Source organism: Thamnophis sirtalis, unplaced genomic scaffold (genome assembly GCF_051295495.1).
Source record: "Thamnophis sirtalis isolate CommonGarterSnake01/CBP01778 unplaced genomic scaffold, rThaSir2_p1.2 scaffold_5, whole genome shotgun sequence".
Classification (NCBI taxonomy): Eukaryota; Metazoa; Chordata; class Lepidosauria; order Squamata; family Natricidae; genus Thamnophis; species Thamnophis sirtalis.
In genome coordinates this window covers 133240545-133266860 of record NW_028261385.1, presented here as the reverse complement: position 1 = coordinate 133266860, position 26316 = coordinate 133240545, and the positions used below count along the sequence as shown (strand labels likewise).

At 38.7% G+C, this 26316-nt stretch overlaps 1 protein-coding gene across 2 annotated transcripts; it reads left to right on the top strand.

Annotated features, from left to right (window-relative positions):
* The first annotated feature begins 6860 nt into the window (after positions 1 to 6860).
* On the top strand, positions 6861 to 26109 carry UBXN2A (UBX domain protein 2A). Of its 2 annotated transcripts, none has more exons than XM_014070259.2 (7): positions 6861 to 6939; positions 12578 to 12628; positions 17247 to 17373; positions 19805 to 19914; positions 20688 to 20825; positions 23445 to 23603; positions 25108 to 26109. In XM_014070259.2, exons 2-7 carry the CDS (start codon positions 12588 to 12590, stop codon positions 25301 to 25303), a joined length of 771 nt encoding a protein of 256 aa, XP_013925734.2. In that variant the 5' UTR covers positions 6861 to 6939; positions 12578 to 12587; the 3' UTR covers positions 25304 to 26109. The 2 variants fall into 2 exon arrangements, with proteins under 2 accessions (XP_013925734.2, XP_087573082.1); XM_087716956.1 differs by lacking the exon at positions 6861 to 6939 and adding an exon at positions 6946 to 7162.
* The last annotated feature ends 207 nt before the right edge of the window (positions 26110 to 26316 follow it).

The following is a 26316-nucleotide window of genomic DNA, read 5'->3' as shown; positions in this document are numbered from 1 at the left end:
AGGTAACAAAAGGTGATTACATGACCCCTGGGACATTGCAACCGTCATAAATGTGAATCAGTTGTCAAGCATCCAAATGTAAATCACGTGACCATTGGGATGCTGCAACGGCCATTAAGTGTGAAAAATGGTCATAAATCACTTTCCCCAGCGACATTGTAACTTTCAACGGTCACTAAGTGCGTGGCACGACAAAACCGCGCTCGACTAAGCCGCGCCCGATTAAACCACGTCGCTGACATCATCAACAGGGCGACAACAGCGAGCGCGGAGAAAGAAGGGTGCTTTAAATAGCGCTTTGAAAGCAAGCCGATTCAACTTAAGGTAAGGGTTAGGTTAAGGGTTAGGTTTAGGTTAAGGGTTAGGGTTAGGTTTAGGGTTAGGTTAAGGGTTAGGATTAGGTTTAGGGTTAGGTTAAGGGTTAGGTTAAGGGTTAGGTTTAGGATTAGGTTTAGGATTAGGTTTAGGGGGGTTAGGTTTAGGTTTAGGGGTTAATTTTAGGTTTAGCGTTTACAGTGTGCTTCTGTCTCCGCGCTGTTGTCGCCCTGTTGATGACGTCAGCTACGCGGTTTCGTCGAGCGCGGTTTAGTCGAACGCGGTTTTGTGGTGGAACCACTAAGTGAACTGTGATAAGTCCAGGATTACCTCTATGTATTTTTGAACATCAGTCACATCCAATACATTTATTTTAAATCAAGCTAAAAGAGGTAAACATTACCAATTCTGTTTCTACAATTGAAATATTTTTTTCCAAGAATAATAGTGCAAATAGGTGAATATTCCAGACAATAAAGATTGGAAGGTCAAATCCAGCTCCTTTGTAAAGGAGCAGCAGCATTTCCTTCTTTCTTTTGCTGGAAGTTTTATTTTTTTCTAAATCATTTTTTTCTAAGCTGTTTACCTCCTTCCTTTTTATGTGGGCTCCATTATTTATTTATACATGCTTTCCCTGGTCACTGCAGTCTTCCCAAGGCAATTTGTAATACAGCACTGCATCAGCAATATGGCAATATGAAAAGTTCATAAGTTATCTTCAGGGGAATACATTTCTATTTTTCTATTCGGAAAGATTTCAACAATAAGCAAGCACAACCAATGTAACATATACTGTATGTTATTGCACAGTGCACACTGTCATTGAAAAGTATCTTATGAGAGAAAATAGAGAATTTAATGAAGTACTCAGTTGATGCTTTCGCTATGCAGAAAGTCCTTGGTTTTGTTGTTTGAGAACTCATATAGATACTACCGCATTTGTGCTGAATATACCTTCAGCTACTCCTTGAAAAGACCTCTGGAGGCAATTCCTTCCCTTATTGTTCTTCATGTACATATGAACCATCCATCTCACTTGCTTCTCTGAAAACCATGGTACTGCATAGAAACTTATTAAGGCTTGCAGAATTACCAAATGAAATGTAATATCCAAATAAATCTGTAGTCTGAAGAATATGGATCTAATTTATTTTTAAATTTCAAAATTTAAAATTAATACAGCAAAGCAGCATAGATTAGAGGCATATATAGAGACTTGTTTTCTGGTGGGTGTGTCGTTGGGCAGAATTTTTATTTTTATTACTCTATTCTACCTTTATTATTTACAAACGAGGCAGCAAACAGTGACCCGTCAAAACCGCGTTCGACTAAATCGCGCCCGATTAAACCGCGTCGCTGACGTCATCAACAGGGCGACAACAGCCAGCACGGAGAAAGAAGGGCGCTTTAAATAGCGCTTTGAAAGCAAGCCGATTCAACTTAAGGTAAGTGTTAGCTTTAGGGTTAGCTTTAGGGTTAGCTTTGGGGTTAGGTTAAGGGTTAGGGTTAGGTTAAGGGTTAGGGTTAGTTTAGGGTTAGGTTAAGGGTTAGGATTAGGGTTAGGTTTAGGATTAGGATTAGGTTTAGGGGGCTAGGTTTAGGTTTAGGGGTTAATTTTAGGTTTAGGGTTTACAGCGTGCTTCTGTCTCCGCGCTGTTGTCGCCCTGTTGATGACGTCAGCGACGCGGTTTAGTCGGACGTGGTTTAGTTGAGCGCGGTTTTGTGGTGGAACCGCAGCAAACATATCCCAAACAACTTTCTCCTCTTATTTTCCCCACAACCACCACCCTGTGAGGTGACTTGGGCTGAGAGAGAGTGACTGGTCTAAAGTCACCCAGCTGGCTTTCATGGGCTAAGGCAGGACTTCAACTCACTGTCTCCCACTTTCTAGCCTGTGGGAAGATATCTGCATATTTTCATTTTCTTTCTCCCACCATAGCCCCCAAATACCATCTTCCTTAATACAGGTAGTCCCCGACTTACAACAGTTCATTTAGTGACTGTTCAAAGTTGCAACAGCACTGAAAATAGTGACTTATGACCATTCTTCACTTATGACTGTTGCAGCATCTCCATGGTCACGTGATTTACATTCGAATGTTTGACAACTAGTTCATGTTTATGACAGTTGGAATGTCCTGGAGGTCATGTGATCACCTTTTGCGACCTTCTGACAGGCAAAGTCAGTGGGGAAGCCAGATTCACTTAACAACCATTTTACTAACTTAACAACTGCAAACGTGGCAAGAAAAGTAATGAAATGGGAGCAAAACTGAAGAAATTTCTCATTTAACAACATTAATTTTGGGCTTAAATGTGGTTGTAAGTTGAGGACTATCTATATTATGGAAGTTTTCCCCAAAAGGGACATAGGGAAAGAAAGACAGGAGACTGTAAAAAGAGGGAAAATAATTTCCTGTTAAGCCAGTCTCTCTTAGATCAATCCCCCCCCCCAATAAAGGGAAGACTTTTCTTCACCCATAGAAAGCTTTTGTTGGTTTCTTGACACTACCATCACTTTTCTGTCCCCTCTTCATCTTATATTATGTACCTTTTTCATCCAAACGTATCAACCTAGGAATAAACATTTTTGAGAGTAAAAATCAGTTTAAGGCATTGGCATCGCTATCAGTGCAGTATCACTGCACATCAGTGAAGCCATCTACTTAATGTTAATTTTCTCTTGCAGATATATGATTTCAGTCTTTGTTTACATTACTCTTCCTCTGTCATTCTTTTTGGTTTTTGAACTTTATTCACATGAAAGTCATATGAAATATGTTCGGTTAAAACTAGTAGTATGTATTGAAAAAATGCCTGGACGGATTGGAATCCCTAAAAGAGCATTATGAACATATAGAGAAGGGAGGTATCATTTTTTTCTAAGCAGCTTTGAAACTATTAACCATTGGTTAATATTTGTCCTGCTTGCATCCAGTTTGCATTTTGTTTCAAAACAGATACATCTTTAAATTTTAACTTGGAAAATTACTTCTCCTTATGTCAGATTTTCATTATTTTCTATAACTAGAGTAAATCTTTAGCAGTTGGCTCCTTTGTTAAGAATGTTTTTGTTAGAAAATATTCATTCTACCATTTGTGGTAGTAGTTCTGCAAAGTTGCTATTTGACCAGCATAGGGGGACTGAAACAGATGTTGGGAAAAGATTTTGTAAATGAGGATTAAGGAACCAAACTTTCTGCTTATTGATATACTGTTATTATATGAGCAGTACTAATGAACATTATTATTACTATGATGATGACTATTGCTCAAATTAACTGTAACCAGACAACACAGTTTATATAGACATTGAAATTGTTGCTCTTTCTTTATATAGTAAAAATAAAATAAAAAATCCCTTCACAACCCTTGCAAAATTGCTGAATACCTCTTTTAATAGACTAATTATTCTGAAAAACCCGAGACTTCCTCCATATACCTCAAGGGATATCCTCCTTTCCCTACCTAGTTAATCAAGGATGATGTAACTTCGTCCTGGGTGAAAAGAAACAACGGAAGATCTAGCTGAGTTATGAAATACAGCAAAGTTACCAGCTGTAACAAGATGTTTCTCTGTGGCTAATGGGACATATTGATTTCATGAAACTGAATTTGGGATTACAAAATGGGTGCATTAAAACAAGTCCATGACATATATCACTGAATTGCAACTGCCAGTATTCTTCACCATTGCCTAGGAGTTGTAATTAAGCAACATTCTAGAGCTGCAGCTTCCCAAATCCCCTAGAGGGATACAGATGCATAATCTGTTCCAAATGAAAGTGAAGTCAGAATTATGGATTTTTTTTCTCTCTACATCTGCATAGGGTGCCTTGTATGCTGATTAATGAATTTGTAAAATGGATCCATATAATATATTGATCAAATACTGCATGTTGACAAAAAATATATACTTAACACTAGAAATTTCCCATCGTTGCAAATATTTGCATTAGAGAAGAAATAAACAATATGTTTTTAACCGACTATTCTTAAATAGATATTTGGTAATATGGGATGGTTTCTGCATTAATTTAAGATCTGCAATTGTATGAAAAAGTATCCCCCCTCCTTTTGGAATTTTTAAGTTTTTATATATTTTGACACTTATCAAAGCATTGTTCGATCCTAATGATATAAAAACTGTATGAAGGAACAAGTAACATCAAACATTGGTGATTTTTCATTTATTTCATAACAAAATAATCTAGCTTGCAGTAGACCAATGTGGAAAACAATTGCCCCTGTTTCAGTAAGTGATTGCATCATGTTTAGCTGCAAGAATTGCATGCAAGCACCTCCTGGAATTGGTGATCATATATCATCTATGGGGATTTAGTCCCATTTCTCTAACAGCCAAGTAACATTAGAGGTTTTCTTGGCATAAACTGCTCATTTTGAGTCCTGTCAAAGTGTTACTGTGGAGCTTTAATCTGGAAAATGACTTTGCCATTCTAAAATATTGAATGTGTTCTTCGTTATTTACTCTCTTGTAGTTTGCTTATGTCTGGGGTCACTGTCTTGATGCACTTCATATGACAGATGACCAATATTCTCCTGTAAAATCTGATATTCATATTCCATACTTTCCCCACTTATTCATAAACATTCCTTCTGACCTCCCTTGCCTTCTTTCAAATGCTTTCTCACAAAGTGACAAGTTTCAGTGTTTTTCTCAGTGATTTCCATCTTGCTGTTCTTCTTTGAACCCCATTTTTCATCAACAACTTCTCTGAAAGTTAGGGTCATGAGGCTTTAGCCACGGTGCGAGAAGCTTAGATTATTTTTGTATGTAAATATTGGAAGTGAAGAATCTGTTACCATGCAGAAACCTGAATTCTCATTAACTCTTGCTAGTCTGACCAGTGGAAGACTTATAGAAATCATGGTCCAAAACATTTGGAGTGACTCAAACACAAGAACTTGTGCCTGACAGGTTGCAAGCAATCCATCATTCTTTTCTGATTCTCCAGAAATGAGGAAAGTCATTAGGAAACCCGGAGGATTTAAGTGAATAATTTCAGTGCATTAAAGTTTGCAGGTGCTTGCAGCACTGATTCTACCCTTTAAAACTTTTGAAAATTCTTTCCCAAATGCTCATAGTCCGTCCTGTTTCCTCCCCCACCCCCCATCACAAACATTAAGGCAGTCCTCGGGCAGCCAACATTTGTTCATCCCTAAATTAAATGGATAATTCTTGCTTTGTTATAGCAACATAAGGCACATTAATCCTATAAGTGGCAGACATTCTAACATGCTAAGTCAAACAATTTAAAATTAATCATTTGGTCTCTTGTTTCTATGGATTATTGTGATAACCAGTCATGAGAAACTCAATGCCATGCACAAAGATAAGATGTAGTTGACGATGATATACAATCCAAAGCATGCACAGCAGGCAGTCATGCCTTTTTTAAAAAAAACTGATGGTATGTCCAATTGTTTCCAAAACAGCATTGAGCAGATGGACTCACTGGATACACCCAAGAGGCAGACAGATATTCCTGTAAGCAAATGAATCAGAATTAGATGTGTTTTGCTTGTATCATTTCTAAAATAGGTCAGCCCATTTCAGCGCATTTTTCTACTGTTCATAAAAATCTTGAGAAATGGCCTCAGAGGTAAGCTTTCTTTTCAAAAGAAATGATCTAAAAGTTAAATTTAAGCAAGCCTATTAGAAATAGAGGAACTAGCCATGTGATGTCAAGCTGTGTACTGTATATTAAGTTTATTCTGTACCCTGTGCATTGCCTGTCTGCCTCATCAAGAATTTCAGATAGGACCCTTTTACTCTGACAGTCGTTTACCAATGATAGCGTAGTATTCACAGGTTAAATCATAATGTGGTCTGATTTTGACTTGGCGTGATCCATGAACCCGGTCCATTGATTTATTAAAGAAACCACGACTTAACTTGAAATGCGATCCACTCTTTTTGCAGATGTAATAATGCTAACCTGTAATAGTAAAGTCGCCCCATCCAACCCCTTAACAACTATTTATCGCCCTAAACACGTGCTTTTCTCAACTTGTACAAAAAAATCGGTGGTTTTTAATCTTCATTCTGCAAGTCCCTTGGGGTAAGCGGTTGCGATTCTGCACGTTTGAGCCGTTTTAAGATAACATTTATTGTCACTTTTTTCAGTGAACACACCGGCACATATTAAAAATGAATTATTATTATTATTATTTACTATCTTGACACCTTGTATGGCCTGAACCCTTTTATCCAAAGACAACGTGCTCCGCAGGGCTTCCTCCCAGCCTATTTGTATTTTAGGAGAGCAGACAGACGGTTTCCAACAACTGAGCTACTGCTGTCGCGTCTCTCCGCAAGCGCGACTAAACTCCGCCGCCGGAGCATTCAACTCGCGGTGCTGCTGCTGCTGCCTCCAAGGGCGAAATACAGTACGGATAACGCGTCCAGAAGCCGGCAACATCTTCCAATCGGCTCCTCCCTCCGGTTCAATAACAGCCAGCAAGGTCCTCCCCTCTATGGGCGGAAAAAGAGCCCGATGCTGTCCCTGGCCGACGCGCTGGTCGCCGGGGCTTTACGCAATCGGTTCCAAATAGCGCAGCGTGGCGGCTGCCGGCTTCTTCCCCTTTGGGGAGGGGAAGTAGGTGAGTACTGTCGGAGGGAGCTACGCACCGGCCCTGGAAAAGCAGCCTGGGTGTTCCGCAGCTTGGAGCGGAATCAGCAGGGACTCCAGCCGTTATGCAAAGAAAGCCCAGGAGGGCGAAAGTTAGGGCCGGGAACGGAAAGCGGCCTCCCATCAAGAGAGAAGAGTGACTCGGAACCTTCATCGGCCACGGGAGTTCGCGTGTTTGATCAAGTTGCGTGAAGGTGGGAAGAGCTTTCTTCCCGCACCCCCCCCCCACCTGGGAGAAGGCCGGGAGTGGGTGCTTTCGCGGGGAGGCAGGACAAGCAGCAGTTTTTTTATTTCGGAGATGGGTGGGGAAGGGAAGTCGGGCGTTTGGGCGCTGAGCCCAAACTCAAGCGGTTTCTATGAGAAGGCGCCCAAGTGACGCTGACGTTTTTACTAGCCCAAAACGCTGTGGTTTTTCGTGGTCGACACAAGTTGTTTAAAAGGGTGCTGATTCTGCAAAATAACAGTTTGGCTGAGGTCCAGACCGTGCTAAACCGCAATGTATGTGTGGCTTTGGCCGGGAGCCAATTGTGGTTTATTGGACGACATACGCGTAAATGAAAGTTAGTGCAGCCCAGTAAGGACACGCGTCTCAGTCTCCTCGCCTCCCGTTCCCTTGCCATGTCTTGATTCAGTTTACCATCCATTTCGAAGCAACCTCTGAAGAGCTCGTACGCTATGGTATTTTTAGATCCAAGCGCCCAAGTCCTTTCTGATTTCTGTTCTTCCGAAGTAAGGCAAAAGTAGCTCTCTTGAGGAAAAAGAAAATCCATATGGAGAAATACCTTCATTGGTTTCGGCGTGAATTCCACACCATGCTGCAGGAAAATGTGACTGGCCAGAATAATTTATGATTAGGTGGATCTGCAAACCCAAGAAGTTGGATTTCTTCAGTAAACCATAGTTAAGTTGTGTGTTGGGCTAGACATTGGCAGTGAGGAATTAGGAGAATAAGATGGGAAAGGATCAACACACAGGCAAGGAAGATCCTTGACAAATGTTTAATTGTTTTAAAGCTGGAACTGCAGCTTTAAGATTCAGATAAGATTAAAAAACAATAGCTTACATTACAGCACAAGTCCCTTCATTTTTGCTAATCTATCGGTATGTTTGGATTGTTGAGATATAGAAGGCATGCTTATTTTGTGCTGTGTTATAAATAGATTAAAATATCATCAACCTCCTGCTCTTTATCTCCCTCTACAGTATTTATACTATGTGAACCTAATTTTTTTTTGTTCCTTGTTAACTGGGTGCAGTTCATCCTTTTCCTTCAGCGCAGTAGTGCCTTCTGTCTTTCTTGATGCCCAGAAAAATTCAATAATCTTATTACAAAAATAGGGCTTTGGATATTTCTATTGCAAATCTGTCAGAATTCGTTAAACCCCTGCATGCAGTGACTTTTTTGGAAGCAATAGGTTTTGCTGGACTTTAGTCGAGATACAGTATTGACATTTCTTTGATTGTCATGCTGTCCTGTACTAGAAAACTTCATGGGGATCTGGTCATGTTCCTGGGCTTCTGATAACACTGATCCTAACCAGATTAGAAAGGCAAAGTATAAATCAAATACCTTACAAGTAGTTCCATGCATAGAATTTAGCTAATGTGATTGGTTTTGGGGCTTTGGCTAATTTATAACAGATACTTAGACGGTTTGGCTTATCATATTTACTGAATAAACAAATCATGACTTAGTATGACATGACCCACATCATTGGGTTGCACCTGAGTTCTTAGCTATGATTTAACAATGATTTATTGAATACATATAGTTGGATGGGTTCACAAAATATGTTCAGTTATAAACCATTATTTACAAAATTGGGTGGCTTAATTCACATATTCTGATTTAAAACCAGGAAACTTCATTATGGCTTTGCATGTTATGAGAACCTGAACAATGTACAGATAATATTGGCTTGGAATTTTAGGAATTATGGTGCCAGTGTAATTTCTTTCTATGTAATGTGATTTTAGGCTAGTTATTCTCTTTCAGTTCTGCCCATAGGGCTAGTAATGCACGTGTAAACATAGGAAAGGTCCATTGAAAGGTAGGATAAAGATGTTATAATAAATACATTAGAATTACTGAAACTTCATTATTGCTATATTGCATTGGATTACTTACATTTTTTTTCTCCCCAATTGTAAAAAAAAACATTTTCACTTTTATCTATCTGCTTATATATTCACACAATATGTGATTTTTTTCTGGTATTTTTCGCATTATAAGACACACTCCCCCCCCTCCACACACAGAAAAGTGAGTGGAAATGTTTGTGCATCTTATAGACGAATATTGCAGTGGGTGGAGGGGGATTAGTGCCGTTTGTCACTGGCAGGGAACACTGGAGCCTTCACTGTTGAGCAACTGATTGGTGATTGGATCAGCCTCCCAGAATACCGCTGATCAGCTGTTCAAGGCAGTGGGAATCGTTGCTACCTCTTGCTATCACCTCTGAATGGCGGTGGCAGCGTTAGGCAGTGGTGGTAATTGGCAGCAGCAATCCCTGCCACCTAAAACAGCTGATTGGTGTTATTCCTGGAGGCCGATCCAACTGCCAATCAGCTGCTTGGCAGCGAAGGCTCCAGCACTTCTCAGCAGTGGCAACAGCTCAGTTCAGTTGACTGGCGGTGGGTGCAACGGAGTGGAGCCCTGATGAGCCATGTGCAGGGGCTGCGATAAACATGCTGAATCTGACCAGGCTGTTTGGTGTTTTGCTACAAGGACGCTAGCCAGATGAATACTGGATGGATGCTGGGAGGCAGAGACAGATTTTTTTTCTTGTTTTCCTCCTCTAAAGCTAATATGCATCTTATGGTCCGGTATGTCTTATAGTGCAAAGAATATAGCAATTATCTGAAGAAATATTTGCTCCTTTCAGATTTTTGTCTGATCTGCCAAAATTATACTCAGAGAGTAACATAAAATAATAGCAATAGCAGTTAGATTTATATACTGCTTCATAGGGCTTTCAGCCCTCTCTAAGCGGTTTACAGAGTCAGCATATCGCCCCCAACAATCTGGGTCCTCATTTCACCCACCTCAGAAGGATGGAAGGCTGAGTCAACCTTAAGCTGGTGAGATTAGAACCACTGAACTGCAGATAACAGTCAGCTGAAGTAGCCTGCAGCACTACACCCTAACCACTGCGCCACCTTGGCTCTTTTGTCTTTTGTTCACAAAGAATTCAACAACAGATTCCTATAGGGATCTGTAAATATACAGGTTACTGCTGAAAAGTATTTGGATTCCTGGAGGAACATGGCAAAAAGTAAAAAATGAAACTTTGGGAGGTTACATAGATGTTGTTCAATTAAAAAGCAAACACTATGTTCCAAAATAAGAACCATATACCGACCCGTTTATCAAACATGAAGAAGATAATATAGATGGGAGATGCCTTGCTGCCTCAGGAAATGAATGACACACCATCATTGAAGAAATCCTGAATTTGGCTTTCTATTAGAATTTTACAGGAAAATACCAATCCAGCTGTCTGTCAGCAAACAAAAAAGTTGATCACGCAGCAGGACAGTAATCCTGGACACGCAAGAGAACAAGTGAAGAAAAACAAATTCAGTGTTTCAGAATGGCCAAGTTAAACTCCAGGCTCCATTTATAGAGATTTTGCAGCAAGACCTGAATCAAGCAGTTCATGGTTGCAAAACCTCAAATGCTACAGAGTTGAAGTAACTGCAAAGGAGGAATAGGGCACCATTTCCCACGGTGGTGGGAGCATTAGACCATCAGTTACAGAAAGTAGGCTTGATTGCAGTTATTTCAGCTAAAGGACTTTACAAGCAGTTACTGAATCTAAGGAGGCAATTACTTGTTCATGCTAGCACATTACCTAGTATACAACATTTGTTTATGAAACAAAAGATACAGTCGCACAACTTTGATGTTATTTATTTACTCAGATTCCTATCATTAAGACAGGGCAAAAAAATATTTGGCAATATATGTAAAGAGATCAGCAAATCTAAGAGGGCAAATACTTTTTCACAGCACATTAACTATCATGACTGGCAGTCAACCACAGCTTTGTGGAACATGAAGCCATCGGAGTTTATTACCTTCATTGTGCGTTTTAATAGCAAATTCCATAATTTAAGTATAAGCAGTCCTCATTTAGCAACTTTGCAGTTATGACGGTAATGAAAAAGTCACCATGTGATCAGTCGCCACATTTATGATCTTCACAGGTCTGTAAGGCAAAAGAAAAGTGAAGTTCAATCATAAACACAATTGTGGTTTCACTTAGTAATCACTTAAGAACCAAGTTGCCAGTCCCAATTGTGCTACCAAATGAGGTCTACTGTATATGCACTATATAAAGAACTATTTTACTGTAATAGCTTATATATGTACTTTTAGTAAGCCAGCATGTATATACAGTACAATATATTTTACAATGAACTACTGGTGTACTAATAAGAGAAATTGGTCTGTCTTATGATTATGGCATGTCTGGAACCTTTGAAACAAAATTAACTATGGATATAGTTACACTTGCATAAGTAAAGGCAGCATAGAATGAGGAAAAAAGAAATTGTTGTTTATTAGAAAAAGAAGAAAAAATTATATGTGCAAATGTAAGATATTTCAATCTTTTTAAAAAGAGAAAAGGAAGCTTATATTTGTGAAATACAAACAGAACAATATTATTATTTGGGATACTAATTTACATGAATCTCATCTACCACCATGCTAGTTTTCTTTAGTATTCTATTTTAATCCCTTCCTTTAATATATTTTTATGAACTGGAATTTTAACTGCATTGAAGGTACACTTTGAAATGCAGGGATACCTCCTGGGCAATTTGACTTTTGTTGACAATTTAAACTAGGGAAAGGAATTCTGGATAGTTAGCAACCATCCAGGACCTATTTGGCTGCCCTTTTACTCCATAACAAATACAGGTAGTCCTTGACTTACGACCACAATTGACACCAACATTTCTGTTGCCAAGTGAAACATTTGAGAAATTAAGTGAATTTTGCCCCATTCTACAACCTTTCTTGCCACAATTGTTAAATGAATCACTGTAGTCGTTAAGTTAGTTACATGGTTGTTAAGTGAATATGGCCTCCCTATTGACTTTGCTTGTAGGAAGGTCACAAAAGGTGATCCCATGATGGTGGGACATTGCAACCGTCATAAATATGAGTCAGTTGCCAAACGTTTGAATTTGGATCACAGGTCCATGATTGTACAACTACTACAACAGTTATAAGTATGAAAAATTGTCATAATGCACTTTTTTTTCAGTGCTATTGTAACTTCAAATGGCCAGTAAATGAACTGTTGTAAGTCAAGGACTACTTGCACTTTGGAATTGGAAAAAAAACTTGCCCATCTCCCGTCTTGGAATACTAAGGCATGTAACTCAGTGTTTCTCAACCTTGGCAACTTGAAGATGTCTGGACTTCAAGTCCCAGAATTCCCCAGCCAGCATTCGCTGGCTGGGGAATTCTGGGACTTGAAGTCCAGACATCTTCAAGTTGCCAAGGTTGAGAAACACTGATGTAACTAACTGGTTTATGTCTGTGCATTTAAAAAGTTGTTCCCTTTCATGATGGTAATACTTTGTTTTAACATTAGGTGGAAGAAAATGCAAGAACTTGACAAGATTGAAATCTTGAATCCAGAATGGTAGGTAGATTTTACTACTTTGATCCTTATGCTTATTAATAAACCTGATATGAACTGGAGCATATGTTTCAGCTAGTTTTTTGTGTAAAGTATGGAGCTAGTATTAGATTGGAATAAAAATTTAAGCAGATGCGTCAGTCTTCTGAAGCTTTTAGTTGCCACTAAGTTGGCTGTTTTGGAGAGCCTTCCAGTGTTAATTGCTTTCAGTTTTGGAGGAGGAAGATGCTTTGATGGAAGAATTACTCTTTAGCCTAATAAGGAAATGAAGATACCCAAAATCAATATCAGTGCTTGTTGGAAGAAGATATTTCATCCAGAATTGCAACTTAACATACCCCATGATGGGATGAGTGTTCTAAATAAGCACAGAAGAAGAATGAACTCCACAGAAATCAAAAGGAGTTGCCCAGATGCAAAGATTATTGTAAATTTGTGAATACAGATGGGAGCCTCTATTTTATTGTACAGTCTAAATCAAATAGTTATGCTCCAAAGAATTTATGATAGAGGTGTGAAAAGCCTTTGATTCTAAAATGGCTGTTTCAAGTTCTAAATAGGGTTGTTCCAACCTTGGTGGCAGTCTTCCCGAATTACACCAGAAGTATTCTGAGCTTGAAAAGATCCTGTTTTGGGCTTAGAATGCCATATCAATTTTAAATGGAGTCATTTGAAGCTCAGAACATTTCTGAGGAGTGGAACTATTCATTTCAAACTTAAGACCTTTCAAATTCAAGTTACTTTAGTCTGTGAACTTGATGCCCTGCTGCTTCAGTCCAAGTCTTTATCTTTTCACTCCTAGTGGTATCTTATCATGAGTACTTTCAAGCAGCAGAGTTCTGCACTGTGTGAATCCATCAAAAAACTGCTGAAATGTCAGTGCATGTTTAAAATACAGATGGGAGAGAGAGGAGGGTAGAACCCTCTGTGTATTTGTTTTATGTGCACAGAACAGATAAAGCATACAGAGGCACCGTGTTTCCATGAAAGTAAGACAGGGCCTTATTTTCTTTTGACCCCCAAAATAAGCACTTGGCCTTATTTTTGGGGAGATCTTATTATTTTTGAGGTGCAGGAGGTGACGGTCGTGGTCACCTCATGACTGTGTTGCAATATTTTTGGGGAGGGGTTATTTTTGGGGGAGGGGTTATTTTAGTGCATGCACTCAAAAACCCGATTGGGCTTATTATCCAGGGAGGTCTTATTATCGGGAAAACAGGTTATTTGTGTCTCACTGTATCAGAAGCAATCAAGTTTTCTATAGATACGGTAATGTCCACTTAACAACCACATTTGGGATCAGTAATTCTTTTTTTATTATTATTATTATTTATTTTATTTTGTAAATGTGTTTTTATTTTCCATTTTCATTTCGTACAGTCACATATATACTGTGCATAACCGGGGCCATATAACATTAAACAATAAACACAGCCATTCCTCTTGTCAACAATACCCCCCCAAAATAGAAACCCAATGTACCTCTTTGACCCTCCATACACCCTTTCTTTCGCCCCCCTCCAACTTTCCATCTTCCCTCCAACATTCCCCTCTACCCTACTTCCCCTCCCCCTCTACCACTCCTCTCTCCCAGTACACTCCCTCCCTTCCTTCTCACGGGATCAGTAATTCTTGTCACTAAGAGAGGCATCGTGTGACTGCAATGGACCATTACTTCCCATTTGGTTGTTAAATGAGTCACTGTAGGTCATTAAGAGAGTCACGTAACCACAACTCACAATTTTATTGCCAGCTTCATTAATTATACTTGTCAGTAGCCAGTTGTGAAGCATGGAAATGGTAATCACATGACCAAAGGGACACTGCAACGGTCACAAGTCCAAGACCAGTTGTGCAATTACTTTTACAATTAAGCAAGGGTTAAGTACCTAAATCTGGAAAGAGGTCAGATTTTGAAATAGTTAAGAATTGAAATGTCTGAGGATTAGTAAACGCGGTGACTGCATTGATGGCATAATGATTCCAACCAAAAGTATAATTTCTCATTATACTCTAACATAACTTTTAAAATTTAGATTATTGAGATAATATTTTGTTATTCTTTGTTAGGGTTTTGTGTGCTAAAAAATAATTTGTCCATCATTTCCCAATTTAGCATCCTATGCATTTCTGGGGCTTCAACGCTCACAATCTCATAATGCTGAGGACTGTGTAAATTGACTTCTGGTAGATTGTATTGAAACAGAAGGAGAAAGCTTTCTGTAGTTATTACTTATTAGTTAGGGTTTCTGTTTCTTTTATTTATTGTTCAGCTGACTTTTAAATGCTTTTTCAGAGCAGTAGATTTCCTTTTCAATGCTTTCTACAGTCCTGAATGAACAGGTTGCCGCAGCTGCAGACTTAGGCAAGTGATATACTTTGTATTGGAGTAATTATTAACTCTTCTCCTTCACAATAAATTATTGAGTTATAGTTGCCATTAAAGAATTAAGCTGCACTTGGCTGAAGATTTGGGTAGAGAAGGTTTCATTTAAAAAAAACATTAACAACTCTGCATATAAGAAAAGACAGATTGTGTTTCCATCCCCTTGATAACTGTAACTATATTTTCTAGGAGAAGGAAATATTTCCTTGGTATTTCGTGTGATTAAACATATGCTAGCAAGCAAAGTTAAAAGGATTATTTGCTTTTTCTCTTGCTTCATTCTGTCACGCTGTTTTAATAAGTGAAAAGATTTTATATACATATATATATATATATATATATATATATATATATATATATATATATATATATATATATATATATGGCACAAGCACAACTTTGATCTTTTTCAATCAAGATAATTGCTTCATTATATGCTGCTATAGTGAGATAGTAAGCTGTTAAGAAAGCTGTGTTGGATAGGCTGACAGCTTGAATGATTATCAGACACCCTACATCATATATCAGGAGACCAGAGTCTGCCATATGTAGTGTCTTGGAGAAAAATTAAAAATTAAAAATGAAATGACAGATCTTCTCAGCATCCTTAAAAACACCACTCGGTAAATAAGCAGTTCCAACAATTATACTATTATGTCCTATTAAGCGTGACCTGTCAAAACCGCAGTCGACAAAAGTGCGCTCGGCGAAAGCGCGTACGTGATGTCATCACAGCGCGACGAAAAAAATTAAAGATTGAAATAAAAATAAAATTAAAGCAAGCCGATTCACATAAAGGTAAGGGTTAGGGTTAGGTTAAGGGTTAGGGTTAGGTTTAGGGTTGCGTTAAGCGTTAGGGTTACGTTTAGCGTTAGGTTAAGGGTTAGCGTTAGGTTTAGCGTTAGGTTAAGGGTTAGGTTTAGGGTTAGGTTAAGGGTTAGGGTTACGGTTAGGTTTAGGGTTAGGTTTGGGGGGGTTAGGGTAAGGTTTTCGCTTTAATTTTACATTTACCGATCACAGCGCGATGTTTTCGTCGCGCTGTGATGACGTCACGTACGCGCTTTCGTCGAGCGCACTTTTGTCGAGCGTGGTTTTGTGGTGGAACCCTATTAAGTAACATGGAGACAGGGATCTCATGTTAACTGAGCAAGGCTTCCAGCCACAGTCTATAATCCACAAGTAAGCATGATAACTTGCAGGACACTTCCAGTAGAAATGTCCAACTGGTATAGCAGCATCCATTGCAGTCATTGGAGTAGAAAATGCAGAGCATTCACTGTATTATTAACCTGGTAACCGCAGCCAGAGCTGTGCTTGAAGTGTCAGAGAAGAAAGAGTGGGGCTGCTCAACAGGTAGGCACTACACACAGCATGGACCACAAATTACTTTACTAAGGGATTTCCGGGGTTCCATGCTGCCTAGCCTTTCTCATTTCTCTCCTGGCAAAGACTGAATAGCAGTGGTGGTGGCTGACTCCAGTCAGCCACCACCACTATGAATCCACAGATGTCTTTCAGACAAACGTTTGAACACTTTTAACAGCTGGTTTTTTTAGAGGCACCACACAGAACATGGAAGGTGAAGGCACTTCATTCCAGGTGTATCTACAATGGCAAATAACATTTTAAGCCAAGTAGAAATATTTGTAGTCATGCAGTACTATAATCCACATGTCTTCTTATCTTAATTTCAATTCCATTAATATATAAAGAGATTTTGGTCTAACAAATGACACACTAAAGTAGACAAGGGGAGGACAGTTGTTGTGTGTGATGTAGAAAGTCCTGTTTGTCTTACTGGAGGAGGAAGAGGAGATTAAACTAAGCGGTTTACAGAGTCAGCATATTGCCCCCAACAATCTGGGTCATCATTTTACTCATCTCGGAAGGATGGAAGGCTGAGTCAATGTTGAGCTGGTGAGATTTGAACTGCCGAACTGCAGTTAGCAGTCAAATGAAGTAGCCCGCAATACTGCACTCTAACCACTGTGCCACCTCGGCTCTTTGCTAAATTAGCCTTTTCCAGCGTGATGCCCTCATGATTACTAGAACTGTATTTGGCATTGAGAAATTACTCCTTCTGGGTTGGGTTGAACTGTAGTGGTCTTATTAAACTAAGAACTATTAAAGATGTAGTACACATTCTGAAATGTTTTAACAGTTCTGTGAAAAGCAAACCTTTAGGTTATGTTTAATTCAAACAATACATTTTATGTGAGTTTTCCATCTTTGCAGGATTTGCCAACTCAAAACTGATGGCCAAATTCAGAATGGTACAAAGCAGAATAATTCTGATGGTTGTGTTGATAACCTTTTTGAAGAAGCTCAGAAAGTTGGGGCCATATGCTCAGAGCAAGCTACGGTAAGTCTAAAGTAAAGAGATGTGGGGTTGCAAGACATGGTAGCTACTTAAAAAGTATAGCAGTTTTTATTTAAGCAGTAGCATTTCCCCCTGAAATCAAGTAACAGTCAAAGAAAGAAAGAAGTAGGAAAAAGAAGATAAGGAGGCAAAAGTTAAACTGAGATATTCACAGCAGAGTATTCCAGGTAACAGGCTAAAACATATGCAGCTTGGATTTTTGTGTTATTTGGATTCTGACTTAGATCAGATTATGATTAAGTAGATGGTGTTCTGTATATTTGTGAAGTGCATTTATGGATAACAATGAAGAATTCTCTTATTGTTCTACTACAGAGGAAAGTAGCAAAAATTAATGCAAAAACTAAATGTTCATTTGAAAGTGTCCCCGGAAAAGGTATTTGCCAGAATTGTGATTGTCATCTTTTCTTTATTGTTCAATGAGCAACATTTGGGAAGTACAGTGAAGCCAGAGAGTGTGCAGATCAGATTAATGTTCTGGATGTCATTAAGCATCATTGCATATGAATGTGGAAAAGAAAGCTACTGTTGAGTTAGGAAAGTATGTGATGAAATGAATTCTATAGGCTTGAATTATGGGCTTGTCTTCTGTATTTATGCAGTGAAAGGATGATTGGTGAAGGCAGTAAGAGTGGTATATGATGGAAGTGAAGCGTGTGCAAGAATAAATAGAAAATTTAGTGAACAGCTCAACACAGCAGATGATAAGACAAAAACATGATTTTCCCTGATGGTGATCGGTATTGTTAGGTAAGCTCCCCGTTGGGGGAGCGAGTACGTTCAGCAAATCTTTGTGAGAGAGTTGTGTTGGAGAACACACAAACCAGCACACAGAGACACTGCAGTTTAAATAGCAGTTACATCCGGTGGATTCTGTACAGCATTCCATAAACCTTCCCTATGCAGGAGTAGGCTGCATTTCATAGACCAGGAAACATAGTTTGTTCCATCCAGCTGGGTTATCATAGACAGGCTTGTTGATGGGTCGCTCGCCATCTTCTCCAGGATAATGAGGTTACTAAATAAATAGCTGTCTGTATGCGGTATTGCGTATCAACACCAACTCTCCTTTAGCTACGTCTGGTACACTCTGGGCCCATAACCAGTGTTAGGTAAGTTCCCCGTTGGGAGAGTGAGTAGGTTCAGTGAAGTGTTGTGAGAGTTGTGTTGGAGAACACACAAACCAACATACAGAGAGACTGCAGTTTAAATAGGCTTTTACTTTCGTGGAAATAGAGGTATCATAGTCCATCAAACAGCCCAAGTCATACATGGATAAGACAGTCAGTCATCAATGTCTTTCAGTTAAGGGATAATCCAAATAACATAGTCCAGTAACATATAATCAGTCCGGTACACAAAGTTTGTTAACAGTTGCAAAACTTACAATAGCTCACGGCACTTTCTAACAGCCAGCTTCCAAAACACTCAGATCAGATCAGCCCAGCATCTAACAAACAGAGAGACTAGCAGTCATTCTGGCTCCCTCTTATGGACGATTGAGGAAAACAACAACCAATCACATTTTACAGTATGATTTAAAGAAACAGGTATAACATTGTTACATGGTTTATATATTGCCAACCCAACCGTTAGAATTATATTCCTAACAGGTTTGTGCGTGTGAGGGTGTGTGTATGTTGTAATGGTGTGAATGTGTTTTATACATAATGTCATATACTTGACTGAGAACCCTAAATGATTTACTGTGGCTGCTAGGCCATGTGATGCAGTCAGCACTGTAACTTTAGAAATAAATGTGGATGTAGTTGCGTTTGAAAGGACAATTACAAGGTGGGCATACCCCCCCCCAAAAAAAAACCAAGGTTAATTTTTATAGTACAGTAGATTGAGAAAAAGTAGAGAAATTTTAAGAGAAAGGTAATTCTCACTTAACCACTGTTTGAATTAACAACAGCTGCAGAAAAGTTGCTTCCAACCATCTGTTCTGATCCAGCCTTCACTAGATTTTCTGAAGCATCGGTGGTAAAACAGGAGAATGACTCCAGAACAAATAAGTGAGGAATGAAAGTGCACTAAAAACAAAAACGTTTGTACGTGAAAAAATAAATACTTGAAGAAAGGGTGAATGTCTCAAGTGGAAGCAGAGACCATAAGTCACAGTTGGATGAAGTTGATAGGCTAGCGGCCCAGAGTCACCTTATTGGTGAGAGGGGCAGCCTGTAAATTTAATAAATAAATAAACAGAAGGCAGTGAGTGAAGTAAAGGTCATGGTTAGGAAGAAGGAAAATTTACAAGCATCAAAAGGCATAGTGAAAGATGTTGGTTTCTACAGGCATTTTGGACTGATCTTTGTGAGGTTGTACTGCTCATATGTTTATACATTTATTCTTGCATAAATGGTGTGGCTTAGCTCTTGATAAAGTGATAATTTGTGCTTTCATTTTACAGGCCGATACAATTATTACATTATGGAAAAATGGGTTTACAATAAATGATGGTGAACTCCGAAGTTACACAGATGTTGCAAACAGGCGCTTCTTGGATTCCATTAAAAAGGGGCAAGTAAGATTTGTATTAATGGGGTTTGCACATTACACTCTGTAGTGAAATTTTGGATGTATTGTCTACTCAAAACGTGCATCAATCCAAACTTCTTTTTTAAATGGTATCCCTCTTTGAGATATATGAAAGACAAAGTAATAAAATGGCATTCCATGTTTATTTGCAATATATTTGCTGAAGAGGTGGGATGTTTCAATGGACAAAGTATGATATGCTGACATTTAAATTTAAGACTGGTCTTTTATATGGAGATGCTTCATTATTATACAATATTTGGAAAAAAATGGGGAGAAAAAGCTGAAAACAAAATGTTGGACTATGATATACAGATAGTCCTTGACCTATCATTGCAATTGAGCCTGAAATTTCCATCATTAAGCAAAACAGTTGTTAAGTGAATTTTGCTCCATTTCTTGCCACAGCTGTTAAGTGAGTCACTGCAGTTGTTAAATTAATATCCCAGTTGTTAAGTGAATCTGGCTTCTCCGTTGACATTGCTCATCAGAAGGTTGCAAAAGCTGATCACATGACCCCGGGACACTGCAACTGTCATAAATATGTGCCAGTTGCCAAGCATCTGAATTTTGATCACATGACCCACGAGGATTCTGCAGTGGTTGCAAGTGTGAAAATCAGTCATAAGTCACTTTTTCCAGTACCATTGTAACTTCGAACCGTGCCTAAATGAATGGCTGTAAGTTGCAGACCACCTGTATTGGTTTTAAGTAATCAAAACAATAGTCTCTTACGTTTCAAATATTTCTCTTAGGGAGCTGCCTCTCGAGTTACAGAAGATCTGTGACAAAGAAGAGGTGGATGTGAAAGTGGATGATAAGAAGGATGAGTTGTATACATCACCGAAGGCAGTATTTCATCCTTTCTCTGGAGCAGGGTATCGATTGGGAAGGTGAGCAGCTTCATGCTTTTACGGTAGTAATTGAACCTGGCTTATGAAATGAATGGAAGTGATGGTTTTCTTTCATTCTTCTTATGCTTTAATCCTGTGCCTATATTTACTTTTGAGTAAATCCCCAAGAATGTGTAATGTGAATAAGATGGCACCTGGATTTTTGGATTTTGAAGATGACTTCTGTAGGTAGTTCTCACTTTACAACCACAACAGGGACCAGAATAGACACATAGACATTAAAATCATCTATAGAGTATGCAAAAAAGACTATCAACCAGCCCAAAAGAGAACAAAAGGACTCCAGCACCTCTTCACCAGTAATCAGTACCCAGATCACCATAGATTAACTCCAAGGTTAACTTCAGACCAACATTCTGAAGTAAGCAACACCCCAATCAAAAACTGCCAAAGAGCCATCAGTAAACAGCCCAATCAAAGAATCTCTAAGACCGTCCCCACCAATAGTGACAGGCAAGCCACTAGAATATTAAACTGACAGCAAACGTCACCACCACTGATGATGTTACCTAGTTAGGGCAATGAAACGCCTTCAAGAAAACAAGCTCAGAGAGAACCAAGGATCCCTCACCAGAATTTCTGTTGTCAACTTGTTTTTTCCAACTTTTGCCATGGCTGTTAAATGAATCGTTGCAGGTATTAAAAGAATCAGGGTCGTTAAGCAAATCCAGCTTCTCCCATTGATTTTGCTTGTGGGAACTATCTGAGAAGGCCACAAATGGAGGGTTCACATGACCCTCGGATGCTAAAAATCATTGTAAATGCATCCTGGTTGCCAAGCACCTGAATTTTGACCACATGACCATGGGGATGCTAAGATGTCATAAGTGCAAGTCGTAAATAACTTTTCAGTGTCATTGGAAGTTTGAACAATCACTAAACGGATGGTTGTAAATCAGGGACTACCTATACAAAACATTTGCTTCAAACTTGGAGCTGAAAATATTGCTGCCTTTCTACTGAATATCCAAATAACTGAGTACCGAAATAACCAGTTTAATAATATTTGTAAATGAAAGAGATGCTGGAAGACCAACAAAAATCATAAGAATAGTCCAGTTCTCCCTCTCATTAAGTTACCTCTGGATAAATACCCTTCAAATTGTACAGCATAACTATACATGATATCTTCCTTTATATTCATTTTCTTTACCTTATTGATAATCTTACTTACCTTTCCCTAATCCAAGGCTGGCTTGGGAAGTTTTAGAATGTCAACCAATCTGGAAGATATCAGGTTGGAGAAAACTGACATAATTTGATGTCCTGGCCATTATGTTTCAGGAGATGTTGAATTCTATTCATACTGAGTCATGGTGGAAATCTCTGATGATGTTGTTGGGTTTTGGGGATATATATACAATAAGGGCTATAATATAAAATAAGCCCTAGTATGTGCACCCTAGCATGAGTGGTGCAGTGGCCTAGCGGTGGAGCTCTAGCCTCATAATCAGGAGGCTGTGAATTCGGGTTCCACCACAAAACCGCGGACGACAAAATCGCGGACGACGAAAGCGCGTATGTGACGTCATCACAGCGCGACGAAAAAGATCGAAAAATGTAAAAATAAAGGCAAAACCTTACCCTAACCCCCCCAAACCTAACCCTAAACCTAACCCTTAACCTAACCCTAAACCTAACCCTTAACGTAACGAAAAACCTAACGCTAACCCTTAACCTAACGCTAAACGTAACGCTAACGCTCTAAACCTAACCCTTAACCTAACCCTAACCCTAACCCTTAACCTAACCCTTACCTTTATGTGAATCGGCTTGCTGTAATTTAATTTTTATTTCAATTTTTTGATCTTTTTCGTCACGTTGTGATGACGTCACATACGCGATTTCGTCGTCCGCGCTTTTGTGGAACGCGCTTTTGACGGGTCACGGTGAATTCGATCTTAGGCAGAGGGAGATATTTCTCTCTCTGGGCACAAAGAGAATATATCTGCTGAATATAGTTCCACATTGGCAACAGGAAGGGCATCTGGCCAGTAAACTCTCAGCTCCAGTCAGTTGCCCAGCAAGGGCTTATGGAACCATTAAAAGACATTGATGTGCACCCTAGCATGTATGCCCAATATAAGCCCTATCCCCAAAACAAGTCCTACTTAAATGCCTGGTGCTACCGACACGAGGTGAGGGGGGTTGAGTTGCCCCATGTGCACACTGACTTTTGGGTCCCCACAGCCAGGCCGTCCATACCCCAACAATTGCCTCTCTATGGCAGCACCAGCAGCCATGTGCAGCAAAAGCCCACATGGCTGCTGGCCCACTTCCGCTTGCTTGCCAAAACAACAGAGAGCAGAAGGCCAAGCGACATGTCAGTGTTACAGCCACAAGGCGAGGCAGGTGTTGGGACATGGATGGCCTGGCTGCGGGGGCCTTGAGATAAGCTGGTATGGGGCACGTGGGGCAGCTAAAAAAGAAAAAGGACACCAACTGAAAATAAGCCATAGTTCTTATTTCGGAGCCCAAAATAAAATAAGACTGGTTCTTATTTTGGGGGAAACACTGTATTTAGCTACATAGCTCATAAATAAGAAATTAGAATGAAGTGGCATTATAATTTCACATGATTAAAACTTTATTTTTCAGTGCTACACCTAGAATAATTTCCAAAGTAAAAAAAAAAGGTGAAGAAACTGAAAAGAGAAAACCGACAGTAGTGCTAAATAATTCAGAACCCATCACTAGAATCCAGATTTGGTTAGCAGATGGAGCAAGGATAGTACAAAACTTCAATATTTCTCATCGGTAAGAATAGATCGCATTAACAGAATTCATTTTGTACAATGTACTGTGCAGTTTACAGGATATTTAGTTCCTTTCAAGACAAATTACATCCCACCAAGCTATTCCTAAGAACGTTTACTTAGAAATGAAATTCTATTGCAACCATTGGAGCACACTTCCAAGAAAGTATTAGATTTCAGCCAAAGTGCTTTTAAAACATTAATTTGTTTTGAATACCGGGCCATGAAATATATTAGCTTTTCAGTATTAGCCATGGATAAAACCTAGATAAATATTTGAAAGTATATGTGAAAATAATCGTGTACATTGTTCAAAAATTCAAAAAAGAAAACACTGTTAAGCAAAGTGGTACAGCCATTGTGACATACATGAGCCGCAGTGCATGCTGCATTCATTTTCCACTGGCTTCACACTGAATCAAGGCATCAGAACGTTCGGGAAATCTTATGTCAGAATGATTGCCTTGCCAAGGTTTTTATGCTAGGCTTCGTTTGCTTAGCCCTAATTTGTTGAATAAGCCACAGCTGCAATCCAAATTACTGTAAGGTAAAACTGTTTTGATTTGCTAATAAAGTTGTGCTTCTGCTTTTACATACTTGAGTCTGATTGAATTTGATCAAGTGTTGCAAAACATATTTTTTTAAAAAAACTGTGTTTCTCTATGGATTGTATGATATATAGAAATACATGGCATGTGGAGGGGAGTTGGATTACTCCAGACTTCTTTTTTTCTCCAAGATATTAGTTGTTTCCCAATCACAGCAGTTTTGACGCCTGTTGACTTCAATTCCTAGAATTATCATCAATTGATATGCTGGCTGTAGAAATCTGGAAGTTGAAGTCCACGTACTTCAAAATTGCCGTGATTGGGAAAACAGTGAGTAAATTGATTCTCTGGCTAAAGAACAATCTGTCCTTTGGTTTTTCCAAAAACTGTTGTCCTCTCCATATACAGGATACTAAAGCTTCTGCGTAGAACAACAACTGATACAGAACAACAGGCTGGGGAAAGCTATCCTACCCCCTTTAGTATCTACAGAAAAACTGTTCTTATCAATGGCTGGCCATGTGTTTCAGATTCAGAAAGAGCAATATTAGCGATCTTCTAGGGAAAATTAATTTGGAATGGAGGATTAACAGTGCATTTGTATATGCAGTGTAATAATGTTTATAACTGTTCTGATTTGAGGATAGAACACCTCCTTTCATTGTATCTCAAACAGAAAAAAATGAACAGATATATTCTTATATCAGCATAATGTTTTCATACATAACATGGAAGTTGTTAATTTGGGAAGAACTGGTTTTCTAATGAGCAGCTTAAAATGTGTAAATGATAAAAATAAGTTCTATAGGAGAACTTAGAATATGCCTATGTGGTGTTTGTGAGGGTTCTGATTTCCTCAAAATCAGTTTTTTCTAATTGCCATGACTCCATGAAATTTGTTCTTTAAAACTGTGGTTTAAAATATCAGACATTAATTTTTGTTCCTTCCCATTTTAGAGTAAGCCACATCAGAGACTTCATAATGGACTACCAGAGACATCAAGGAAAAAGACCTTTCACACTGACTACTTCACTTCCTTTTCAAGAATTGCTGGATGAATCTCTCACACTAGAGGAAGCTAACTTAAAAAATGCTGTTGTTGTGCAAAGACTTAAAAATAATATTGAGCCTTTCCGAAGTTTCTCTTCTTAGTATTCTCTACCTAAAAGAAAGAACAGTTGCAGGAAAGGTCTTGGAAATATAGAAGACAATATCCATACAATAGGTCCCCCCCAGTTGTGATTCTTTTAATGTAGAAATCCGACTTAGTTGAGTGGTTTTAACTTGAATCACCTCCACTTAGGAATAGCAATAATTCCTGTGTTTTATATGACATCGCCAATGCTGCTTTGAAAAGGCATGCAATGTATGCTGAACTAAAGCCACCCCAAAGTTGTTTTCTATATTTTTGTTTGTTTGTTTTAAATAGCCTGGCAGAAAGTAATAGAGACAATCCTACTGAACATTTCTGTAAGTTTGAAGTTGAACAAATTTTGAAAGCACAATTTGACTTCATTCTTGCTTACTTTTATATGTTATAGTTTGATATATTTTATTCTATCAATGCTACAGTATGATATTGACATAACTTAATATATATATATATTTAATTTGTACAGAAAACTTCCACAAGTACAGTTTTTAAGCATAGTGGCTGTTTCTTCTGAAAATTTGCCTTCCAATTTATGTTTTAGGATATCAGAGGAGCAATTGACTAAAGCAGCATCATGTAACAACCTCTTTCATATGTATATAACACACACACACACATATTAAAGAGTCAGAGTTTATGATGTGATTCTGGTTTTACTATTTTGACAAGTTTATATCCTAGGGACATCTGACTGTATGTAGGAATAATTCTACATGTAATAATTCCACTTTAATGATAAGGGCAGAACCTCTGGATAGACCTAAATTTCAATTGCATTTTAAGCCATTAAAAACAGAGAAATGCATTATCTGTAGTCCTAAATGATTTATTTAGAACTCAGCTCTACTGCTTTACTCCTGAGGAATGTTTCCGCTGTTAGTTTTCAGATTGAAGCACTGAATAAGGAGTCTGCAGTATATGAGAAATAACATTTGGCTTTAAAAGGCAAGGCTTCTGCCTTTGGTTTTCTAAATAGAAGCAAGCTTTCAGAATACATTTCAAGCAACCATTA

Bases quoted from the DNA above. Each gene is read 5' to 3' on its own strand.
- UBXN2A (XM_014070259.2), top strand. From the start codon at position 12,588: ATGCAAGAACTTGACAAGATTGAAATCTTGAATCCAGAATG. The intron at 12,629-17,246 runs GTAGGTAGATTT...CCATCTTTGCAG, and splicing joins GAAATCTTGAATCCAGAATG to GATTTGCCAACTCAAAACTG. The intron at 23,604-25,107 runs GTAAGAATAGAT...TTCCCATTTTAG, and splicing joins AACTTCAATATTTCTCATCG to AGTAAGCCACATCAGAGACT.